Genomic DNA, 26,371 nt, shown 5'->3' with positions numbered 1-26,371 from the left:
GAGCAGCTTTGAATTATTCACAGTTTAAAGTAATCCTCATTTGCTTAGACTGGGTTTTGATGAGGTTTGAACCTTTGACTAAACTATCTCATGATTTATAGGGTTACAGTCCTGTCAACAAAGCCATCACAAAGCTGCATGAAACACTGTCCTAAGCTAGGAATGAGAACACTCCACATATTAGGGAAAAGAAGAAGCAGGAATAAGGCTATCCTCTGAGGACCTAAAAGAAATATGCAATTTTCGATAGTCCTTGAATAACTCTGCAGAGAACATTGTTGAAATGTCATACTTGATACTTTGTTTCACTTGTCGATGAGTCCTAAAGGAATACACACTCCAAGTGTTGGAGACAGTGCTTATGTTTTGGGGATGCTTAAAAAAAAAAAAAAAAAAAAAAAAAAAGGGAGGACATACACAAAACACTGAATATATCATTTAAGACCTGTACACTACTAGATTTTGAGAACTTGTACCTAAACCACTTTTGTGCCATGAAGCTGAGGAAAGATACAAAAGTATTCTGATTCCCAGTAAAAAAAAAGAAGAAAAAAAAAAGTGAATAACCAGTAAATTCAGCACCACCCTCAGCTAAAGACTGACATGGAGCTCTACAGGAAAGATTTCTTTCAACAAAGGAATAATGGACTGGAATTACGGTGCCAGGTTAAACATGCGGGAGACTTTGTTCATTTAATCATCTTTATGTTTTGCACTTAACTTCCCTCTTTTGTGTATTCTCTTTTTTGTATCCAAAAAGTTGGGAAAGACCCTTTTTTAATATATTTTCAAAGCACCATTTCCTAATAAACAAATTTTTAAAAAACCTCCTCTTTTTTTCAAAGATTAACAAACGCAGCAGCTTTTGTCCGCCTTCAGAGGCGTTTGAAACAATGAAACTTCACCAGAGAAAAAAAAAACAATCCACCGAGCAAAGAAAAGTTTGTGCAGGTTTACACGCCATCACTTCCAAAGCCTGTTTGATATCGAGCCATTATTTAGCATCAACTGTGCAGCAACCAGCAGGGAAAACATTCAAAAACGAGCAAAGACAATAGAAGGCAAATGTAAGCGTTGCAGTCCCACACAGAGGGTAAAACTAAGGAACACGGTGCTTAGAGAAGAACTCCGACACTCCCAAAGGTTCCTTTCTTTAAAGGCCTTTCCCAAACTATTGTTCATAAACTTACATGTATTCCTATCTTGGAGCTAACTCAATGAAAACAGAGGTTTCTAAAACTTCAAAAGCTTTTGTACATGCACTTGAATTTGAATGGGACTCATTTGGTTATTTTTCTTCATCTTTTAACTGGCATTAAGTTTTGAAAGTGCGTTACAAGCTGTACTGAGCGCCACAAAAGGACGTACCGAAGTAGTCGAAGCACCCTGGGGCCAGCCTCTCCGGGAGGTGGGCGGTAAACAGAAAACAAGTGAGGAAGGCGAAGAGGAGGTGGTAACAGTGATTGGACAAGGCGCCGGTTGGACTGCAGCTTCCACCGCAGCACAGAAGAATCTAAACACAGAAAAAACAGGGCAGGTTCTATTATTGGATTAAACACAGATTAACACTGATTGTCGGAGCATTACTGACCCAGATAGAAAAGTGACTTGCATAATGCATAAACTAATGAGAGTGATTAGGGGAATTAACTGATGGCAGACATTTATATTAGATTAACAAAGGAAATCAGATTCTGGGATATTGAGCCAAAGTCCTATTACATTATTAAAGAATGGCACTTATCAGCGTTTATGTAATGACACAAACAAACACAGACCGACACAAGCTGTGGCTTTTGACAAAGACACTTGTTCAGAGTGGAAATTAAGGTCAAATTAAGTAAGAGAAGAATGCAATTATGCAAGTGTATTATACGGCACTTTCTTCCTTTCAGATGTCGGCGCAAACTCAGTGAACTCAGTTACTCAGCAGCTCGATATAGAGAAGAATCTACTGCCTCCAGATATATACAGACAAACATGTCACACAGTCTGCAACTCCCACACTGTGGATTTCCTCCAATTTCCAGCTCCTTTGTAGTGTCAAAGAAATAAAATAAAACCTTTACAAGATGAAAAAGAGAAAAAGCGGAGAATCTTCCATCATAAAAAAAACACCTCTCTTTTTTCACTGGTGTCAGCCCTAAAAAAGAAACCGGAGGAAAGCACAGACCAGCAGAGTGAACAGGACCAGCCTTTCATATCGATCATTAATTAATAAAAGGAATCATCACCTCTGTGTGCATGTGGTATAGTATAATCGAGTACGAGTTGAGCTACCCTCCAGAATAAGAAGACTGATGAGTAAAAGAAGATTATATATTAGTTGATTTTATAAAAATTCTGAACACAGAAATGCTGTAGAAAGTCAGAAACAGTGAAAGTCTGTGAGCTGAGAGAGTGTGAGTACCATCACTTCACTTTTCGGTCTCCTTTAACGGGACTTACCCTGTAAATCAGAGGAACAGTGTCAAAAATAAACGGGACGACAAATGCTATGGTCCGAAGGGCTTTACTTCTCTTTGGGAACTGCAACTCCAGGAACCTGCAGAGACCAACAGAGGGCAGCGATCATTTCACTTTGTCATCTCCTGGCCTTTCAAACTAGCGTGTCTCAGCACAACCTGTCAAGAAGCTAATGTAAGCACTACAGCTATGCAAGAGTAAGTCCATCTAATCATATTACTCCTTGGCTTTGGTGTTTACGACACTGAAAGAATACAGAAATCAAACACTGTTGCAGATTAGGATCAGCCCGTTTACATTTGGCTTAAAAGACACCAAAGCGCTGAGGATGCAAACTGGGGGAGGGTCACTTGCTCAGTGTGACCCTTCTGAAGTTACTCCTGATAAAGTTCAGGAGTTTTGAACACGGTTCACTAAAATATTTGTAGTATTTAACCAATGCAAACTCCATTCAGAAGTATATTTGTCAGGATGAGAGGAAAAAGGCAAACAAGTTCCCATTATAGACACACACACTTCCCATTATAGACACACACACACTTCTCATGAGATGAAAGGCTAAGGGGGAGCTCTCACTTCAAGCACGGACTGTCGAGCTGGCAAGAGTACCAGCCTCAAAAGTGTCCTATAAACTATTCTGAATACTAAATATTTGGCTTTTGCAGGTGGCTCCTTCGCTGGGCCACAGGCATGGATGATTTCTATTTTACTTTGTTACTGTACACAGGATAGATTACTGAATTTCCTGAAATACCTCTTTCTTTAAACATACCAGTACTCTACAAGTGAAAAAAAGGATTTAAAGCAAACTGCTGGGTAAATGCAGCAGGAGGTGTAGAGGCCAAGCCTACGCTTGAAGCCACTGAGGTGTTCGCCATAGTCATAGTCCAATAACTCCAGCCGTATTTATCTTGTCCGTTTAACTGTTTTATTGGATTCCATCGGTTGTATTTGTGGTTCAACATTTCTTAGTATCCACATCATTCGACATAAATCACAACAGCACAGCATTCAAACTGTTTGCTCCTTCCGACCAACAACACCTGACGCTAATTACATGTGTCTACCTTAAATACAGTCCCATAAACGCACCATGCCGTAAAAACACTAAAATGGACCCTCAGCGGCGCACATAAGGTAACAACACACAAAAAATGGCTCCTACAGGAGGAGTAACAATTATTTGGAGATCTGCTGTTCCACAGGAGTGAGCTACATTCAGTCAAACTCTGACATCCAAGTTTTTAATTGGGCTTATTTACCTTCACTCGTGCACGACTGTGAGATGCAGGATGGTTAAAGCTGAATTTTCTAAACAAGCCTGAGGACAGAGAGGATGTAAACATCAGCTTCTTACCTGGAATAGCAGGACAGGCTTGTACAGAACACCGTGTTTCCGATGGCAATGGGAACAAAATACTGATGAAGCCAACTGTTCACCCAACACTCTGGCATGACGTAGTATCCGTAGCTTATGGCACATCCTGAATACAAACAGGAAATTAAAAATATTTATTAAATCAACTGATCCGAGAGAAGCCTTTAAAAGTTTACTTTGCACAAATAAGCATATTTCATTCTGACTGCAGGACAAAGACAAAGAATTTCAGTTACAGAAATTGAAACGGTGAAACTTTTTTACATATGCTGGATAAATTATTAATTTTACAGAAATTGTTTTTTATTAATTAATATTACACTGGGCACTTCTACTTCAAATACTTACAAAAAAAATCAAAGCTGAAAGAAAAGCATGTCATAGAGATCTTTGAAAATAAATGAGACTGTCAACTAAAATCAAAGACTGTTATATAAAACAGAAAAACAGAAAAACAGTGCATAATGTATGTGGGACTTGTAACCCAAATAAGTAGCTCTGATCTTCTTCTCTGGAGAAACGCCACAATCAAAGCTCTGCCTGCGACCACCAGAGTGTGCGCTGTATTCTTTTTGTCCTGCAGTGACACCGCCTGCTGATCTTATTCCTGAGATGCACTTTTGAGCATTTTAAACTGGGTAAATCTTGGCCCTAGAAAGCTTTGTGGTAGATTACTAGTGAGCCAGCCATAGGCACCCCCCCCCCCAAAAAAAAACAGGATTTCCAAGAGGCCCTCAGTTAACGTTTAACTGCTAGTTTGGTTGGTGGGATTCTATATATAGTACAGAGATCATATATAGACAGATAATCGGAAATGCATATGCAGTATATCAATGAATATCAGTTTGAAGATATTATATATTCATTAAACAAAGTGAAATATTTTATGCTTTTGAGTTTTATGAATATGGATTCTTTCTCATTAAATATCAGAACTCCACTATCTCAGATTCATAGAAAAATTTTCAAAGACCAATGAAAATGTTAAACTTCTGTTCATTTATACCCTCAAACACCTGATATATTTACAACTAATGCATGAAGAATACAATATTCTGCTTTTTTGATCTGCTCTAGTGCTCACCCTCAAATATGCAGGCAGGTGGTGGGGAAAAAGTTTGCAAATGAACAGCTGCGCAACAAGCAAACCTTCCTTAAAAAACAGGAATGTTCAGTTCCCCCTTTGTGGAAATTCCTTTGAAAAGGCAGGTGCATGCTGGAGGGAAATACTATTCATAGGAGAGCTGGTTATGAAATCAAGCAAATACTGGAGCCATAAAACCCGATCCATTTTTCAGGACGGTGGCAGAAAGGAGAGTAAGGCTGTTTCCATGTGCTTTGAGTGTGAGGCATGTCTGATTTCCATATAATCTCAAAGGCTAACACAAGCAAAAATGCTTTGAATATTACTGTGGAATGGAATTTACCATGCAAACAGTTTAGAGGAGAAAGAAAGCAATGTTTTATCTCTTAGTTTAGGATGCCTGCATTATTATGGATAGACCTTAATAAAGAGGCAGCCACCCTAATAAGATGCATGATGGTTGATCAGCCTGTTAAATGTGTTTCATAAAACAGAACCACCTCAAACTGTCTGACTTTACTGTGGTTTCGAGTGTTTAAAGCACGTCACCCTTTACCCGTGAAATCTAAATTATTCTGTGTCATATTCTAAACTGTTTTCTTAAGGTGGAATCTAAAACCATTTATTTATTTATTTACCTGGAGATAGTGAGACTGAGGAGACGGTCTATAAACAAACCTCTTTCCTCCACGTAGCTCAAAGATGGAAAAGATAAAGAGATGACATTCTGAGCATTATGTTGTTTCCTCCGTTGATATTTGGTTACCTAGTAACGCTATCATGCACTAAAGAAACAAAATACAACCCCAGACATAAAACACTGCTGTGGCGTCAGGACTTTTGCATTCAACCCCCCTGTGCCCAAAGATTTACTACCTACAACCAGCCTGGATAGAGCTCACCTCCAAATGCTCATCCTGCTGCTTCTTCTCTGCTCAGAAAGAAGACTTTGTCTCGGGTGGCATGACCCATGAAGTAACGTAGCTTTAGCTTACAACTCAAAACTGAGACAGGATGACACAAAACCATGTGACACATTAATCTAAAGTGAAATCTCATGATATTTCTTGCTGCATGTAACTGCTCCCTAAGCTGAAAAAGAACTCATGAAAACCATAGCTTGCTAAAGCAAGTATCTGGTATCAATTCTAGGTGACTTCCTTCTTGAGTTATTACAGTCACAACATTTTAAGAAAACCTGACCTCTGACCACTGATCAAACTTCTTAGTTATTGTTTTCACAAAGGTGGGTGTCCACACTGACCACCTGCCCTCCCACCCAAGCAGGATGATGACAATACCTCATCAACTTTTCACAGCTGAGGGGTAAAAAGGATACGACAGCTCAGAACGTCTCCCAGAAACAAAAATCAATTGGGACAAAATAATCTGCTTATAATCCACAACTACTTCAAAGTTAAGGTTTTCATTCTGCTTTTCACACATATCTGTTAAGTAGTTACTTATTTTATATATACATTTTTTTGTTGTCTTCTCCAGTGTTGGTTTTTACCTCAGCCTTCTGTTTTAATCCAACAAAGGCAGACGGGGAGGTAACAGAGCTAAACTGATGTCTGTATAAGAAGCAAAGGCAATATCACAGAGTGATGACACTCTGGTGTTAGACATCACATCCCTCTGATTCTGCAGTGCTGGCGTGCTTCTTAAAAATGACACACTGGATATTATTGTGTCCCCTTGGGATGGTTCAGGGAAACAATCAAAAAAGAGTGACATAAAGAGTGGTCTCAGAAGAGTGTGAAAATAGCTACCAATTCCTCTTCATGATTTCACAATCTTCCTGTTTCTTGGAAATGTACAATAATGTCAAAAATGCTTTTAGGACTCCACCACCGGGCGTTTCGTTACCTAAGCTGTAGAGGCTGAGAGCTCCGTAGTCAAAGAAGTAGCAGATGTGGCGGGACTCTGCAGACATGGTGCTGAAGGTGTGTGCACAGCTGGACGTGAAGGGGTAAACGCAGATGAGCATCATGTACACCAGCAGGGGCCAGGTGTAGCTGTCAGTCAGGAAGTTCAGGGTAGAGCAGAGAACGCAGAAACGCCACAGGAAGTACCTACAAAAATTCATTAACAAATTAAAAATGTATATATATAAAAATGTGATTCCATCCAGGTAAAGAAGTCAAGAGTAAGTCCTAACAGCAAAACAAGATGACACGTTCTACCCTTCCTTCACTGTCTTCAGTTTAAATTCATAACATTTATGACCTCGTATGCATCTGGTTAGAGAGCCTGACTGCTGCCGTTAGCCTCTCCAATAGTCTGATTGAGCCATGTAATATGTTGGCATATGCATATCTGTTTTCAGGTTGTGGACTTACTTAAGAGAAATACTCTGTATCTGTGTTTCTTAATTAGCAACGTCACTGCTTCTCTCCGACTTCCCGTGAGCTTCAAAGCTCTCTGACTTTACTTGTGTATTTTGGTTCAGACTTAGTGAATTTTGCAGATGTAGCCTCCACCTGTCTGTTTCTCTCCAGCACTATGAGAATTTTCAAGATTACATCTTTAAATCTCTGACTTTCAGTGATCCTTAGAAACTCTGTCATGTTTACACAGCTGGAACGCTGACAAATGTTCACTTTACCACTTCCTTTGATGATGAATAAAACTAGACTTGTTCAAGTCTGGTGTATTTGAAAGGACACCGAGCACAAAACTCACCATGTTGGGAGGAAGTGGGTCCAGATGTTGATCGTCTCGTTGTTCATTTGGAAGCTGCTGAGGATACAGTCCAGTGCTGAGCTCCTTGGGTGACGGTATCCAGAGATGATGCTGTCCTCCCTGAACACCTGCGGAGCAAGCAGACAATCCAGGTGACAGGTGTGAAATTCAGCCAATCCTCGAAGAGGAAAAACTGATCATCAAACTTCATCAGTAATTCGCAGAGTGTTTGAGGAACCACTGTATCGTTTAGTTACACTACAGTCCTAATGATGCTGGGTTTCTGAGGCCAATATCAGCATTTTAAAAATAAATAAATAAATAAATAAACATGTTAATTTTCACTTTCCTCTAAACATAAAACCTTATCAGATCCTTTTGATAGTCACCATTAAAATGCTGATATTTGTATATTTTCATCGATCTGTGGTGGAAGAAACGTTAAAAAACAATGATCATTTGCACCAAAAACTACAGAAAAAAGTTAAAAATATGTAGCAGAACTTTACTGGTGGTAATTATTTTTATCTAGCCCCTTAAAAGCGTCTGTATATAGTTCCACCACTGTTTTCACTACATACTGTACACTTTGAGGAAGTAGTGAAAACTTGTTTCTTTACGCTAAAACGTCCATGACTGGATCCATCTGGATGTTCTAAGAGGAAAAGATGTTAAGACAAACAAACATGACAACTATGTAAATATTTAGCAGGAGGGCTCTAATATCACTGCCAGTTCAAACAGATTACAGTACAGCACAGACTACAGTGAGCTAAAGGGAAAGTTCAGGTCGATGGTAACATGTTACATTTTGTGATTAGGTTTTTGAGATCTACTTTAATTCGTCACACCAGGTTCCCTGCAAACTTTATATTAAATGCTGCCGGTTTTTACAGGGATTACAGGACTTTACTGTACACAACTCAAAAAAAAAAAAATTAGAACAATATAACTAGAGTATATGTTGTTCTATTCAAAACTACTGCTGATCCCAGCAACAGTTTTTAATGCTTTTAGAGGTTAAAAAAAAAAAAACCTCTTTAAACTCTAATAACAGAAGGCCAAGGGCCTAATTTTAGTCTTCACACTGAACTCATGGCTGCAGAACTGCTGTACAAAAACTATTTGTCACTTATGAGATAAGGTCACTACAGAAGGGTGGACAGCAGCCAAAGCAGATGCTTGAACTGCAGGGCTCTGGCTCCTGCTGACAGTCTCACAGCCACAATCAGCTACCACATTTTTTTCTGCTGAAGTGTGAAGATTAACCCTCATATGGCAGAACCATTGTGTGCAAACACACTATGGCTCAGTTTCTGAGACATGGATTAAGCCTAATCTTAAACTAAACTTCTTTCAGTTAAGATTTCTTTACTTTATGTCTATGACTGGGCTTAATGCATGTCTGTGAAACTGGCTGGATGTCTGCAAGGCTGCAAGGTGCAGTGGGTCAGGGCTGGGAGGCAATCAGATGATGAAATCCTGGTCTTCTTATGCATAAATTTGTATTTGTTGTGAATACAGTGTATTTTTGGAAGCAAATAAAAGCTTTGACGTAAAAATACAAACACAGAGATATAAAAATAATATTATGCAATTCATCATCAAGGTTAAGTGAGACAAAATCCTACATGTCTGTGGATTACCGCAGTTTAGACTCTCTGTGTAGCACACTGTGGTCATTTTTTAAGGGTGTGGTGAAAATATTGCAATTAGGAGCTTTCAAAAGTTTTAAGACAAAATGAAAACTAGTTACAGCTAACTAAAACAAACCAAACTGGTTATTTTATCAAATTAATACATTTTCTCCTCCTCCTTTCAGAAAAAAAATGTAACAAAATATTTAAAGCATATTACTCTCTGGTGTATTGATTAAACGATGAAACTAATAATTATCATACTATAAGAACAGCAAAAACATCTGCAGCGCATCATAGGCTCATTTACATGGAACAAACTGAAAGACTACACATAAAAATATCTCTCTTGGCATCGCTATTGTTTGAGGCTCGAGTCATTCGTCAGGCCGGGTCATATCCTGACAGACAAACCTGAGCGTTTCCTGGTGTTACATAAGACGGTAAGAAAAAATAAACATGCATTACATAAACAGAAGAATGGATGCTTGGCTTTATAGACACGATTATTGACAAAACCATTTCTCTGAAGACTTCTAGAAATAACTGAAGTCTATAGTAATTATAGCCAAAAACAGAGAGCAACTTAATATCTAATAATAATAATAATAATAATAATAATAAAACGAAGAATAAGAAGAATACCTTGATCAAGGGAACAGAACCAACCCATCTCCTTTTCCCATTTTCCCATCAGTTATACGGTCCTAACAGACCGGCCCTGAGTACACCAGGTTACTTTCTTACCTTGGGGACTTGGTGGATGTCAAAGAGCTGAGGAAGTTTGAGGCTAAGCATCTCTGCAGGAAGTCTGATGGCACCCCTCCCTCTCTGACAAACTTCCCTGAGCCTGGCTCGCCCCCCACGGCAGAGGACGAGCCACACGGGGTAGTCAAACACCGGGATTCTTGCCGCTAGGTCTGTTCTGTTCGGGTCCCATCTCAAGCAGCGCGCCCAGCCCTGGCTCCACCCAATGCCATTACTGGCCCCGATCCCACGCCACACAGGAAACACTGCAGGGACACAGAGACGTGCACACAATCAGACACCAAGAGGAGACCAAAACCTTGACTTCTCCACACTGATATGATTATCCATACAGTTTTGGTTACTATCAGTCAACAGAGAAGTTTGGTAATACACCTGTGCATTTTTAAGTGTCAGAGACTTTATTGTTAAAATGTTTATACATGACTTAATGAAGTGATGATCAGATTTGTTGGTTGCTTGGTGTTACCTAACTATAATTAGTCTTACTGCATGCAAAACCTGTAATTTACAACTAATTAAATGCACAGTATTAACTGATAAAAGACAGTTTTCACCAAAAACATAAATAACTCGTTCACTTCTTCCAGCATCAATGCATTATCAAGATTTTTATTTTTATTTTCAGAAAATAAATTCCAGTAAAAGGTTGAAGACAGAAAGTGGCTAACAGCTATTGTGAACTGTAATTTAGGGCACTGAAGGAAATGATGATGTGCTCATCATTAAATCTAACCACCTGCTTTGTTTTGGTCTTCACTTTGATCCACTGAAATCCACTCACACAAATGCACCACACCGGATAACTGGTTCATCTGATGGCCCCCACCGATAAAGTTTATATGACGGAGTCCTCGAGTGTGACATCTCTGTGGACTGGAGCAGACGCTGAGAACAATCGCCTATTGTCGTCGCTCTTGAGACATACCCAGACATTGATTTAAAGAATGCCCGGCATTGTCACACTGCAGAGGCCTGTGACCAAATGCAAAAATGTAATAAGAGCATGTTTGTGTGAGCCACAGCCTTGCTGACCACTGCCCACTGGCTCACAATGGGAGTGTGAGCATTGCAACTGGATCATGTGGCAGTGGAAGAGGGCAGCCTAGTCTGAATTAGACTGATTTTATTTAACAATTTGTGGAAGATCGCAGTGTTATATACCTTTGGAAGTAATGGCAGCAAGATGCACTGTATTGTATCTAACAACATCTAACCATTTCCTTCTCCAAAATGTATCTTTTGCCTTGTTTTTACCTGTGTCTGGTAATATGTATTTCATTAATACCTTCTGAAAGTTGAAGTAATGCACCTGGAAGAAGAACACATTTAACTGCCAAACACCAGAGTGATAAAACCTGTGTAGCCTGGTGAGGTGAGATGCTACGGTTCAAACAGGTTAAACGTGCACAGCAAAGACTATTCCTACTAAAAAAGAGGTTCTGACAAACGGTAAAGCTAGTCCTTACAAGTCTATCCCAATATGCACAGCCATTTGATGACATATTCTAAGAATACTAAAATATCTCCCAGCAAATATGAAATAGTATCGAGCTTGATCTTTAATTAGTTTCTGGCATTTATGGCCTCTGTTAGCAGGACAAAATGCCCTACAACACTTCAAAATTTTTAAGTAGTTTGGAGAACATGAAAAGGAGTTCAAGGTGTCCAAATTCCCCAGATCTCGGTCCAGTTGAGCATCATCCCCTCTGGCAGGGTGAGAGCAACAAGAAGGGGCCGCTGCTTACTGCACCCCAGCTGCAGGCCCCGGCCTATTAACAGTGACAAAGTGCGCTTTGTGGAGCCTAAAGCCTTGAGAGTACAGGGACCAAAGGATGACTGTTACACGCTGCACTGGATGGAAATGAGGTATCTCACAAACACACCCACACACACATACACAGTATCCCACCATTGCTCAAGTGCTCAGTGCACTAGCATGCAAGCACGCTGGCATAAATCCTGCATTCACTATGGCTGGAAAGCATAGCTGCACACAAACAACTTATAATACCACAGCTTGAGTTAATAATAAAAGCTACTGAAAGCCACAAGGTACACACCAGAAAAAAGCTCATTTAGATTCAGATCATTGGCAGCGTGTGCCACCAATCATTTAGCAGTGTGAGATGTAGCTGGTTTTTTGTTGGAAGGTGTGTGAATGCTGCGAATGTTAATTCTTTGTACTCGGCTTCGAGGACCAAAACAAGTGAAAGATATATGTTTTTATATTGAATTCTAGACGGATGAGTCAATGTTTGAACGTGAAATGAAATATGAAGCCAACAAGGGAGTGCCAAAACTGCAGTTTCTTTCCTTCTTCTTTCTTGGACTCTCATGTTAAAGTTTAACAAAGTTAAAAAGCATATTTACAGCTTGGTACACAAAACAGTTTTGGCCTATGTGGATAATTTCCTCCTTCCCAACAAATTTATGGGTTGGGAATTTTTCACACTGATTATACTTTCTGCATCCATAAGTCCAGTACGGTCTGATTGATGCAAATTTCATCATAGAGAGTGAGTCCAAAGGCCCATCCTGTTGTTCGCAGGGCTGGCGATTTTTTTGTGAGTGTATGGACTCGTCTGCAGAGACTTCGCACTACAACACATCAGCTGCACTTATGCAGAGGGAGACATTAAAGAAGACTTCAGAGAAATAGAACAAGAATAACACCCTGGCTGTCACATCTCCAGGTGTCTGTGTCTTTGTCCACAGCCGAGTCTAAGGCTCCCGGCCTGCGTTTCTGCCTTTTGGAAGCATTTCTCATGGAGTTATGTGACAGGATATCTACCCTACATTATCCTGCTCCGTGGTAGAGACCTTAAAAGAAGATTGTGCTTTAGTTTAAAGCACTCGAGTTTCACCCTCCTGTTCATGTTACTTGGGGCTGGGCGGTACAGAGGTGCGATGGTTAGCACTGTCGCTCAAAGCAAGAAGGTCCTGGGTTAGAATCCAGACTGGGGCTGTCTGTCTCTCGCCTTTGCCTGCATTGTCTGCTAAATTATTCCAAGCTTCAATCTGATCGGATATTGAAAACTGACAAAAGGTCTTTTGTCTCCAAGACCTGAGCTCTTTACAATTACTAGTTAATAAAAACATTTGCCAGGTAAATGCTTTTAATGTGAAGTTGTAGCAGAAAGAAAAGTTTGTCTCAATTGAACAGAAATCCACTTTGTTGCCAAAGACACCAAGTCCACGATAATGCAAATGCACAAATACTGCATTACTTTTGTCAGTGGGGCACAGGCTCAGTCACCTCCGTGTTAGACGCTGACTTAACGCATTTAAAAGAACATTTCAGAGATAACCACTTTAGGAAGGGGTTCCCAGTTCACCTTCAGTGCAGGCTCAAAGAAAAGCATCAAACATCAAACACAAGAGGCAACATCCACCTGTAGTCTGAGGCTCAGGACCAGAGCCAAATCAGCACAACATGCTGATTATTCAATAAACAAACAGCAGCTGAAAAGGCTGATAAGCAGTCAAATGAGGGAGTGCAGCCTTTTTCTTTATTCTACACAGCTTTGGATTAGAGGATGTAACCAAACAAATGGAAAAGTACTCTGGTCGTACAAGCACAAGTTAAGTAATGAATGTGCCAAAGACACCGCAGCTCCACGACATGCTCAAAACTTGAGCCTCATCTTCACCCCACCCATCTTCCTGAGGCCCTGCTCCCTTGACAGATTAACTGAACCATTTGGGAAGCCCTCTGCTTCATTTGTTTGACCTAAGACTATAAGGATGTGTTCAAATGGTAAAACACACATAGAAATTTGTTTGTTGGACACGCACATTGAGCCTCATTAACACAGACGGGCACACACACAAAAAAAAGCTTTAAATCCTGTGAAAATATGAGTAAGAATATCTCCCAAACTGTCACCCTGTCCAATACATGCGAGGTGTTTACATGTGTTTGTCTGTGCGCACTACAGGCACCCACACTTTCTTTCCAGAATTGTGAAATTATACCATATAAACCTCACTCGGGTATTTTCATTGGCCTGAAGTGGCAGACTGCACTTTCCCACGAAGTTATGCGCATGCATTCTGCACTGCATGTGTGACAGTGTTTGTCAGCATCTTCAGACTCTGCTCACACATGTCCGGGACAGAAGACGACAACCCAACAGAACACATACAGTAAACATTTCAGAGAGCTCGCCGTTGGTTATTGCACCATCAACCATTCCCATTTATATTAACAGTTACATATTTTATGAGTGATGCAGTCTGCTTTGATGATATTCATCCTCCAAGCATCCACCCAGAGGACAGGCCGGCACAGGCTACAACCACCTGTTTGCGTTCAACCCATGAGAAAATTAACAATGAGCAGGGAACCAGTTTTTCAAGTTAGGAAAATTCAACTGTTCCTCAGCACATGGAGAGTCTGACTGTGTCACATTAGGTCCTAGGAGAAAAACTGGTGAACAGCAAATTTCACACTGAGCTTATTATGCAGAAAAACTATTTTAAATTTAGTGTTTTAAGTCTTTTAACAAGCTACATTCACACAGATCAGTCTTTCAATTTCACTAGAATAACTTTGCATGGTTTAAAAACTAAACAACACTTAATCTACCTTATACTAGTGCTGGATAAAATTAAATATTTAACGTAAAATAATTTTGATAGAAATATGAGACCTGATTATTATGACACTGACTGAACTTAATGGGAATTGTGCTGTGCCAGAACGATCATGTTGTTGGGATAGCGGTAAAGCCACATCGGGTTAGGCTGACACATACAGCGTAGGAGGAGCACCTGTGCTAATATTTGAGCTGCTGCAGCCACAGACACCAGCATGTTAGGAGTGTGAACAAGACAAAAGACAAAATGACAGCAGAAAGTGTAAATAAAAACACGATGCCCCGACTCACACAGCCCGAGGATCAAAAGTCGAGGTGTTGAAAAGAAGGCTCAGAGGAATTCAGTAGTGTGGAGATATTTTGGCTGTTTGAAGCCTGACAAAGAAGCCGAGCAGCCCGCACTCCACACTGCATTGAAGTCATGTTTCCACAAAGGCAGGATATACTGTGGCAAGACACGATGCCAGTAAAGCACGGTCGAAAATGTCGACTTTAAGTGGCTCATTAAAGTAATTGACCCTCGTTATCAACTCCACAGACGGCACTTTCCTAGCTATACATGGAGTGGAGAGAGACAGCTGAACAGCTGTGTTACACTTCACTACCATATCTGATTGTTGGTCAAGTCACATATCTGATCCATATGAGGCTGACTGCCCACTTGAATTAGACAGCTTGAATCTGCGCAAAATAAACAAATCTAGTGCAGAGACGGCTTTTTTACTTAGAACTGATTTTGAATTAATGACTAACTTATTTATTTGGAAGAGACCAAAGAATTCAGTTCAGCATTTTTTGTGTTCTTTTGTAACACTTGAAGCATCTGACTGGTCAGAATTAAGACGTCAGTTCATTATGTGTACCTATGTCATTTATTTTAAATACATAATGTTGTACAGTATATTTAACATGTTCAATTCATAAAGTTTTTGTTTCCATATCACTCAGCCACCCACTCAGATAAAAGCTATTGTTAAGCCAACTTTTCTTCTCATTGGCGGACCTTCACAATTAAAGTTCGAATACTAGGTGGGCGGGGCTTCTGTGCTCACAGCCATAGCAGTATGCCAGAGATGACCATACTGGGGAGCAGAAACCGGAACGTCAATGACACAATAGCTCATTCAGCTCACAATCCATCACTATTCACAGGCTTTCTGCCTGCAAACTGGCAAATATGACCTTGACCGCAATTTTGTAAACACCCATTAATGATGTCTGTGTGCATGTTTCTCTAAAAATCTGGCCAATACTCTGGGAACAATTCTTCTGTATTGTGGACAGACACCTCGCCTCAAACAGAGGATTTAGAGCAAACTGAAGCCTCAGCTTTGGTTTGTATACAAGTTCAATATTTTAAACTTTGGTTCATATAGAATCCACCATTGGAAAATAATATATAAGAAAAGCATTCACCCCAGAAAACATAACAAAATATTATTTTTGAATATGTGACATTTCTTAAAGTCTAAGCTAACTTATTCAGTTTATTTGTCAGAGGTATCCTGTTCAGACGTTCACAGGAAGTCGTCTCTCCACTCTGTCAGGGTTTTTGGCTTTCTATCAGATTAAAAGAGGCAATCTGAAGATGTTACAGCTTTCACCACTTTCATAGACAAATGAATGTCCACAAGAAAAAATAAGTACCCACATCTTTAGTCGTGCCGGACACTAAACGTGGATGCTTTTATAGCACCAAACACGCAGACACTGCCAAGTAACATATTTTGATACTTAAGGAATATGTCCCATCAGTGTCAGTGATAAGTATGGATGCTCACAAGATTGTACTCTTATTTAGTCCCATTATTGATTCTGCTTACAAGTTCTCTTGCAAGTTAATATAAAACATACAGAGTAAAATTTATACAGGTGTGGAAAAGCTCTGCTGCAATAATTCTGATGTCATTTTTGCTAAAGACAAAAAAACAAAAAACAGCCAGCACTGATAAAAGGAAGTGATAATGTCTCAGGAATGTGACTCTAAAACAAAACTGGAACTGGCTTTTGATTCCCAGCATCCAGCATATAATGATGTAATGCTGAAGACACGATTCAGGAAAGAAAAAAATGCACTCATTCCTGGAAGCTTGACTATAGTCTGTACTGCACATTAGGTGGGAAAGTGAGCTCAGATACGCGGCTTCAATCATGCCTGATGCCTGAAAGCTTCATGCTCACCTGCAAGAAGACTGGAGAACGTTAATGTCCCCATCAGTACCAAAGGCAGAGGGCATCTGCTCTGTGACTCAAGGTTATGACTGACATTTAAATGCTTTTTAGTTATAAGATAAGCTTCTTGTTAGTGATCCAAAAATGCTTTAAGTGGAAAAAAACAAGAAACTGAAACATAAAAACGAATGATTGTGTTTATCGGTTACATATGAACTACGCAATCCTGACTCAGTATTTGAGGTTACTTTGAAACATAATGGGATAACCCTGCAGACGGAACGTCCACTCACTCGATCATGTGATATGTTTTGTAACTTCCCTCTGGTTGAAGTCATGCTGCAATGCTTCTCCTAGGTGTTTCTACTTCATCAAGTCTTTTCTGGTAACCGATTACATGTCACATTAGGACTGCACTCTGTTATGAAACATGTTGATTTGACTTCCTGTGCCAGATCAAAACACTAAATCACTCTCAGTTTTTTCATTTCTATTGCATTATTGATTCAAGTGGACCCTTGAAATACCCAGTTCTGAATCCTTGGCACAATCTAATAGAAGAGTCAGCCAGGGAATGCAGTATCAAATGGAAACCAGCTGACACATTAAACATGATACAAAAGAAAACAGGACGGGTTTGACTCCAAACTGAGATAAGGCAGCAACTGCCAAAAACAATGAATATGTCTAAACTAAACAATTAACCTGGGAAAAAGCCTGCAAATACCTGTTCAGGTGTCATACTTCTCATTTTGTGCAACAAACACATCCTTTGTTGCACAAAAAGCATTGTTAAATCCAAAAGACAGCAGAATTCCTCTAATATTTCTGACCAATTCATTTTTCTTAAAAACACAAAAGACAGTTACTCTTTGCATAGTCGCATATGGAAGACGTACAGTGTCGAAATAAAAAAAATGACTTAATAAAAATGCTAATAAAGGCACCAAGATAAAGTAAAAAAGCAACAGTTTGTCAAAGATACTTTTATGTTTTGATTTTCTACTGTAGGGAAGACTAGCAATGCCAAAACCAAAGCTAAATAACTTGTTTGTTTTTAAACGTAATTAAATGCAGGCAACAATTATTCTAGGAAATTTATATTTTCTGATCAAATTTATTAATTTTCTTAATTTAGTTTTCTTTTATTGAAATACAAAAGGCAGTAACTCATAACATTAGTGAAGCTTAAACCTAAACTTATATTTAATTATTTTTCTATTATGTTATTCAGGGTTGTTTTTTTTTTGTTGTTGTTGTTGTTGTTGTTTTTTTAGTTGTTTTTGGCGAGAAACATAAGTTCTTTAAATCGTCGTGGGGGAAAAAAAAAGTTTCGCTCTTCTGGCAAGTTCTTACAATGTGGAAAAATCCATGCTGGAAAAACACTGCAAGAGTATCCGCCTGAACACATCTCCGGAGAAACGGTTCGGGAAAACATGTTGGTCACATGCAGCTAATTCTCATAACTGTCTCCGTTCTTCAACAAAGTGTGTTCTCTGTTTTCTCCTCTTTTCCATCCCAATGTCCTAAACGCCACATTCCCAGAATTCCTACCCTGACACAAGCTGGAGGAAAAAGAAAAACGGTCTAGATGCTGGACTTCCAGCTGGAGACAAACAACAGTCTCTGCTCTAAAGAGTCACAGCTGCAAAACTTCAACCTTTCAGCGACGGACAGCGAGACCAAAAAAAAAAACCCGAATGAAATCTTAATGTGTGTGTAGCACAAATACTTTAAATGCGCAGACTTACCGCGACCTTCGGGCATGGGGAGGGATTCCTCTCCTTCAGTCCGCGTAAAAACGCTTAAGTCTTCCTGTGGGTGACAACCAGGGCTGGGTGTCTTCACTTTCCCGTACCTCGGCTTCACTGTGCAAGGTCTCCACACAGCCTCTTTTTCTCGTCTCCCACACGAGCCAGTAGGAAGCGCCGCTTCGTGCTCACGTGGATCGCAGGAGCAACAACAACACGAGCCATGTGTGTCCACCCTGTGAGCGCGCGCTACTGCTGAATGGACAGTGACAATAGTTTCGTGCAAACCGCGCCCAAAATGGCAAATTTGGTAGTTTCCCTACTTTACATATTTGTATATATACACATAGGGAGGCATATATACGCATATTTATCCAGCGAGGTAGCAGCAAAAATTTCCATACGGAAGACTGAAAAGTCATAAAATAAATACACGATAAAGGAAAAAAAAGGTCAATGAATGTAAGCAACATTTACATAATGTGACATAAACTGATATTTCTGGTAAAGTCTGTATGGAAGACCGAAACTGACAAATAAATATGCAAAAAAATAAGTGGCATAATTAAGAATTACACTTATATGCCATTACCAAATATAGTAGCTATTAAACAAATGTACTATATTATACTGTATTATATCAAATATTAGGAGGTAGCACAGTGGTTTGTGACAGAACAGCAACCTGTCCAGCTTGAACCCTGCCTCTCACCCCTGGCAGCTGGGACAGGCTCCAGATTCTTAGTCTTTTAATGACATTCTGTACTGCAGATGATGAGATATTCAGTCCTCGCTATTTTACACAAAGGGACATCAGTCTGAAATTGTAGACTCTGCCCATCTTTACTACTCTCTCCTTCTAAGATGCTCTTTTTATACACCCAGTCATGTTACTGAGGTGAAAAATGTTCCCCAGCCTGCTTGTTTTTAGTTCACTTCATTTTTCAGCCTTTAGTTGCCTCCATCCTGAAATTCTAAATACTTTGAAAATGTACCTTTTTAACAAACATTTGATGTGTTTTATAAATAAAACGGTGGATAAAATATGTGTTTGTGACATTTGCAAATTATTACATTATATTTTTATTTACATTTTACAAAGGACTGCAACAGTTTTGGAATTCAGGCTTGAGGTATGGAGGACTGAATATGCCAAAACTAGAAATTTACAAATTCATTCTATCATTCAATTATTTATTTATGTGCATGGTTGGTTTTGTATAAGGTATGGCATAGAGGCCATAAAAGTAAAAGAATGTAAAACTCATAATCTAGTACATTTATGGGCTTTACTTTTCTGCATCCTCCTAATGACCAGCAGAGGACGAGTCCTCTGTTTGCAAAATAAACAAACAAACAAACAAATAAATAACTGTTCACTTTTATTTATGAGCTCAATAAAAACTTTACTGATAATTTTATGTCCTCATTCACTTCTCTTAGTATTATTTGATAACACATGAGTTACAGTAAAAAAACAAACTATTAAGCAGAATACCCTTTAGGGCATGGCTTTCAATGAAAAGCAGTCAACTTAAACAGAAACTAATGGAGGCAGAACGCTGACGGTAAAGAGGAAATAGTAACAGTGTGAAAGAGTAAAGTCCTGTGAATCAGTAACATGGGTTTAGTGTTGGAAAGAAACAGTTCATTTATTCAGGCACTGAGGACTTATAAGTGTAGTTTGGGGTATTTTTGTTTAGTAGTACTTTTTAAGGACTTGTTAATGTTTATGAATGTGCAGTATTTTTAACATGAAAGTTAATAAGTGATTATATTTGTGGATATATACTATGAGACACACAACCAGCAGCATGGTGGGCCTATACTTAGCAGAGGGCAAGGGTTTGAGTGTTTCTGTGTGGAGCTTGCATGTCCTCTGCATGGCTTTTATCTCTAACTTTGTGTGCAAAATATAGTGCTTTGTGAGGGCTTATCATATTTAGTAAGACTAGCATTATCTAAATGCTGGCCATTTCCATAAATGCTTAGAAAATGACTTCCACTTCGTTAAAACTTGTGTATGCTTATATTAAGCTCAGTATGTGCTGTGTTATGAAGCCATAGAAGTGGCTGTTGCCTCAAGCACAAACAATAATTACTGACATACCTGGTATTAACTCTCCCTCCTTCATGTTGGAGACGTTTTTGGCTCCAGGGCTGCCCAACCCTTTAGACCTACACAGCAGTGTAACACTATGACTCAGCTCTTAAGGAGATGTACCAGTAAAAGACGATCAGCTTAAACTGTACATTCAGCGTATGCAGAACTGTTTAGACCACCAACATCTGTCTGCACCCATCGCTGCTCTGGTCCTGACCGTACAGTGAGTCCCTGTGCACTGAACTATTCCTTTAACGGAGCACCAGCACTCAACACGTGGTCTGATCCTGCTCCCATCCATTCACAGCCACTCTGAAATTACACTGGCACTAAGACGCAACACCGTGGCAGTAAAGGGAGAATCAGCCCGACCAAATTTAGACTGAGAACAATTTGGATCAAGTGCAAGATCAGTCAGTAGGCCAGTGCTCCACCACTTTGGTCCAGACTGAAACTTCTACACCGATCCAGCCTCCAAAGATAGCGTGGTAAGTATAGAACAAAACACGAGTAGAAGGGGGTCAAAGTTGAAAAGCTGGTCATCTAAAACCTGCAAGCAGATAGATTAATAAATGATTATTACAATTGTAAAATTTCTTAGGGATGTTATTAAAAAATGCAAATCATTTTAAAACTATTTCATAGAAGTAACTGCAATACTGACCTAATTACTGAGTAATAATTGGTCTATAACTTTCCTTCTAAGCTCTCATTTCATGGGACACTAAAACTGAATTGATAAGAAGTTTGATGATAACAGGTAGTAAATATTATTTAGCTTTGGGTATCTTGCTGTTAACAGTAAAATATGGAATCTCAAATAAAGTGAAAAGTTTCCGGCCAAAATAAAGCTTGTTAAAACATATATACATATATATATTAAACAACAACAACACAAAACTCTAATTTACAGAGTTCTGCTCAGATCTCTGTTCCCTTTGTGGGTTATTCACTACCCTTACAGACTTGACTTGCAGGATTAGCCCCATATTTACTGTTCAGGTTAGTATTCAGTGAGTTTCCACAGGAAGACTGCAGAAACATGTGACAGATTTCAGCAACACTGTAGCTGCTAATTTGCTTTTTTTCCCTTTTGTTAAAAAAACCCTTTATCCTGAAATTAAGCATCACATTACCTCGGTAAATCAAATAACAAATAACGTATGATCATGACTCACTTTTGACCAAATGCTACTTTGGTTTGGTTTGTTTCTGCGGACCTGTAATGGAAGTATATTTGAGGTTTTAACCTCGCGGTCCTCGCTGACTTTGGCAAGACTTCCTCAAACACCACCATGACAAAACTTCTTTGGTTTTTTCCAACATGTCTAAACAGCCATGAGACGGACTGTTACAAAATGTAGTACACGCATTCATGGCGCTCAAAAGAGTGATCCTGACGACTTCCACTGATCTGCTGCTTTTGTCTTTCAGTAAAAAAACACAATGAAGAAAATTAAAAATGACTGAAAAAAAGTTACGCCAGCAGCCCCTTGCACCCAAAATGCAGCCTTCCTTCCTTTAAAACATCAATCAAAATATACATAGACAAAATAAAGAAATAGCCCTAAAACATTGTGTTTCTACAACATGTCGTATCTTTTTGAGAAGCACAGATTTAGCTACCTTCTTCAGTGCTGCTGCACTCGCGATGTGTTTGAATTACAGCTCCTGGGCCGTTGCTGCCCATTTAAATAGTCCTGACCTGTTAACTGGAATGCACCATGTTTCTCTGGCAGTGGGGACAGTGCTGATATTTTGTAGTGCAGTTTTTGCTGTTTAATTTTAGTTTTCTTTTAGAGGGTTTAGTTATTATTTTATCCTTTGTTTGCTTTGTTGATCTTCGGCAGCTTAAACGGACAGGGTTTTTGTAGTTTGTTTGAATACTCAAGTCTTAGTTTATCCTCCTTCTGTGTCTCAGTAAGGTTGAGACATGGTAAGGTGGTGTTGATGGCTGATCACTTGGTGCTTGAGGTAGATTTTGGCCTCAAATTAATATCAAATAGTCTCATATTCATTTTATGTAAATAAAATTTTTAAGAATTTTCAAAATCTCCTGTACATGAAAATCTCTACTTGGTCAGAGGGAATTATGCTGCATGTTAACAGGTGACAACCACCAGAATCAGGAGGACTCATCCTGTGCTGAGGATGCACTCACTGACAGCATCGTCCAGCCGTGATTGTCTCATGACAGTGGGGAACACAGTGATGTCAGTGATACTGGTTAAATACTGGAAGTCACTCCCTAATGCCTCAGCAAAACCGATCACACCTCTAGGACGGTGACACTTCCTCAGGATTACAGTTACTCAAGTTGTCCGTGACTTGCTGTCACTTCTACTATGTCACATGATTATTTACGTCAGCCTTCTTCTGAACCTGCAGGGACTCTTTTGTCTAAGCCTTGACCAGATAGGACATCCTGTTTTATTCAGCGCCAGACAAACATTCCGTTTGTGTCAACACAGCCTTTGCTGCCATCGTACGTCCTGTTTGAGTTCATCCAAACTCAGAGCTGTGTGACTTTAAACACAAAGGACATTTTAGTTTCACGCATGCCTTCCTGACAGCACCATTTCATTTCACTGCACTATTCAAACCAGCTGTTTGAAAGATTAGGAAGCACTGAGACATTTCTTTGCCGCATCATTACTGGCTACTCCAACCTGCTGCTGACCTTCTACCGCTCGTCCATTGAGAGCCTGCTAACCTACTGCATCAAAGTATGGTATGGCAGCTGCACCAAGGCGGATAGAGTGAGGCTTCAGAGTGTGGTCAAGACAGCACAAAAGATCATCGGCTGCCCTCTCCCCTCCCTGATGGACATTTATTCCTCCCGCTGCCTCAGCAGAGCAGCAAACATTATCAAGGACAGCTCCCACCCTGGTTTCAACATGTTCAGCCTGCTTCCCTCAGGGAAGCGCTACAGGTGCATCAGCACAAAAACCCACAGACTCAAAAACAGTTTCTTCCCCAAAGCCATAACCACCCTGAACTCACACATGCACCGATAGCACAGCCCCCCTCCCATTTTTTTTCTTCCCACTTCCTCTATGGACCACCACTGTGCAATACCAATTCTATGTGCAATAACCCAACTGTATATACACAACACTATTTATTACATATTACTTTTTTTAAAACCGGCTTGTATATTTGTACATTATATATATATATATATATATATATATATACATATATACATATACATATATACATATACATATATACATATACATATATATATATATATATGTATGTATATATATATATACATATATACATATATACATATACATATATATATATATATATTTCCCTATGTTAATACTGCCCATATGTATATAGCGCTGCATGTTTGCACTGAGTAGGAGATGCTCTGTATCTCATTGTACAACTGTATAGTGACAACAAAGGCATTCTATTCTATTCTATTCTATGCTATTCTATTCTATTCTATTCTATTCTAAAAATGTTAAATTCCAAGTTGGAAACTGGGCTCACTACTGCATATGAATGACATACTTGCCAAAATATGTCACTGATATTTTAAGGATGCTGAAAAAAACACTGTCTTTGCTGTAACGTTTTGTCAAAATATATCCAACAAGTGAAAAACACCCACATCAAATCCATCTGCAAAGCACATTACCATGCATTCTTAAAATAGCCTTGCATATTCACCAGAAAGAAAGAAAAAAAGAAAAACTTTACTGACCCAGTGGGAAAATCTGAAGGATTGACCCCGCCTACTTTAAGGCAACATTAGTTATAAAACTCTCCAGCACATGTGCAGTGACCCCCAGCTGCACATGTTCCTCCTCCCTGAATGAGATCATCATGTTTGTCTCTTTGGTATTGTCTCAAGTTCAAGTTTGAACGTTTTAGTGCTCAAATATTATCATTAAAAAATTCATCAAAAATGAAAAACATATTAAGAATATTTAGTTTTACTTTGCACCGTGTCAGCAATCATTCAAATGATATCAAGCCCATCACGAATGAGTTGTTGATACTTGAATTCAATGAGAAAGTGACACAGGTGCTGCATTCAAAATAAGAGGATTATCAGCCAAATGCCTATAAAGTAACAGCAAAAGTGCTGATTAAGCACAAAAACCGGACAGTTTACTATCATGAATGTGTTAATGATGTGTTGCCTTCGCTTAAAGGTTTACGATCATGTTTTACATGTAAAATTTGAAGTAATTTTAACTGTAGTGATATAGTGACGTGTGATAGCTTCTTTTTTCACTGCCTGAAATTACAAATACCTCAGACCACATTTGAGTGCATATGAGGAACGCATTGCGTTACTGTACTAACTGTTAATCAGAAGCAGCTTTACAGACTCTCCTGTTATTATTGTAAGTACATAAAAAACCGCTAAGCACGAGCACGCAGGCGCGAACGCGCGTAAACAAAGCCTGGTGCAGGATGCGCAGCGCAAACACGTGTAGGGCCTGAACATTGCGACACAGCGCATTTGTACGTTTTTCTTCCCGCAAATTCCCATAAGGCGCTGCGACTTACGAGGAAAACCCTCCAGTTTCACTTTACGGGAGGAAGGAGAGTGGGTGCACAGAATCATTACACAGTTCCTAGAAGGAGATGCACCGAGTCGGGCGGGGATCCCTGCTATGAGGAGAGATAGTTGCAGAGTTTATGAGAATCACAGCAGGACACAGCACTCGGGTCTAACCCTCCAGCTTCGCCTGTCCGCTCGTGGGTGATTCCGGTGAAAACAAGAGAAGAAACACTTTTTGGGGGAGGCAAAAAAACTTCCAATTCCATCAAAATGCCCCATTCGGTTTCGTTCCTGTTGTATTAAACACTGCCCCTCCTCTCCTTCTCTTCCTTTCCCTCTGCACATTCCTGCACTAACAAAATAAAAACACTACCGGATCCCCTAGTGCCGGAATCCCACCCCTCGGGTTGGATGTGAGGAAGAAAAGAAACCTTGTTTTTCACGATCAGGAGACAACAACAGAGGACATGAGCTCCGGAAGCACCAACACAGAGGGAAACATTTACAGTGACAGTATGAAACAATGAGGCATCCTGCTAAACTATTAACAAACAAAAACAAATGCACGAAAGCGGCGATAGGCGCACATGTAGATTTCAACCACAGAGAAGTTACTTACGCATAAACTCCAAGCAGGCGAGACATTTCCCCAAAGCGAGCACAGAGCCCTGCATGGACATTTCTCACACAGATTACAGATGCTTTTAACTAAAGGGGGGGAAATCTAACAAGTTTCTCGTATGTTTAAACCGTTCATCCTGTCCCTGCAGCCCGGTCCTTCCACTCCAAAGTCCCTGCAGCTTCACAGCTTCATGAGCTCTCAGAAAGAGGATTGATTTGGGTCAGCGAAGTTTCCCAACCCCCTTACCCAGCAAAATAAATGGGCCAACACCAGTGCCAGCCGCCTGCTGCTGGGGTGGCACTGGCTCTGCTGCCAGGGGATTGGTTATTCTGTGTGCTCGGTCAGTGGTGGGCACTGGGCCTGGGACAGAGAAGAACACAAGAGATGGAAGAAAGAAGAGAGAGAATGGCACATGGAGACCTAGTTTGAGAGAAGAGAGGCCTTGAATAGATTTGCAGAGTTGAGAAGGTTCGGGTCACTCGGGTTCGCTGCAGAGATTTTAGATTCGGAATTTGAGTCCTTGTGTTTTTGTTAAAGTCAGAGTCTTACTCCAGTGCAAAAGCTTTAGCATC

At 39.7% G+C, this 26,371-nt stretch overlaps 1 protein-coding gene across 2 annotated transcripts in view; it reads right to left on the bottom strand.

Moving 5' to 3' along the window:
• paqr6 (progestin and adipoQ receptor family member VI) overlaps positions 1-26,030 on the bottom strand; it is a 29,870-nt gene extending 3,840 nt beyond the window's left edge. Inside the window, exons 1-7 of one of the 2 annotated variants that reach the window (XM_003443045.5) lie at positions 25,797-26,030; positions 9,998-10,263; positions 7,614-7,741; positions 6,798-7,003; positions 3,824-3,950; positions 2,449-2,545; positions 1,369-1,513 (exon numbers count right to left, since the gene is read on the bottom strand). In XM_003443045.5, the coding sequence (XP_003443093.2) occupies positions 1,369-1,513; positions 2,449-2,545; positions 3,824-3,950; positions 6,798-7,003; positions 7,614-7,741; positions 9,998-10,263; positions 25,797-25,857 (1,030 nt within the window). In that variant the 5' untranslated portion in view covers positions 25,858-26,030. Of the gene's footprint in view, positions 1-1,368; positions 1,514-2,448; positions 2,546-3,823; positions 3,951-6,797; positions 7,004-7,613; positions 7,742-9,997; positions 10,264-18,542; positions 18,747-25,796 lie in introns of those variants that run through there. The other variant, XM_005472825.4, reaches the window with a different exon arrangement.
• Positions 26,031-26,371: the final 341 nt, after the last annotated feature.

Source organism: Oreochromis niloticus, linkage group LG11, assembly GCF_001858045.2.
Source record: "Oreochromis niloticus isolate F11D_XX linkage group LG11, O_niloticus_UMD_NMBU, whole genome shotgun sequence".
Classification (NCBI taxonomy): Eukaryota; Metazoa; Chordata; class Actinopteri; order Cichliformes; family Cichlidae; genus Oreochromis; species Oreochromis niloticus.
The sequence above is the reverse complement of the archived record's forward strand: the minus strand, read 5'-3'. Positions and strand labels throughout refer to the sequence as shown.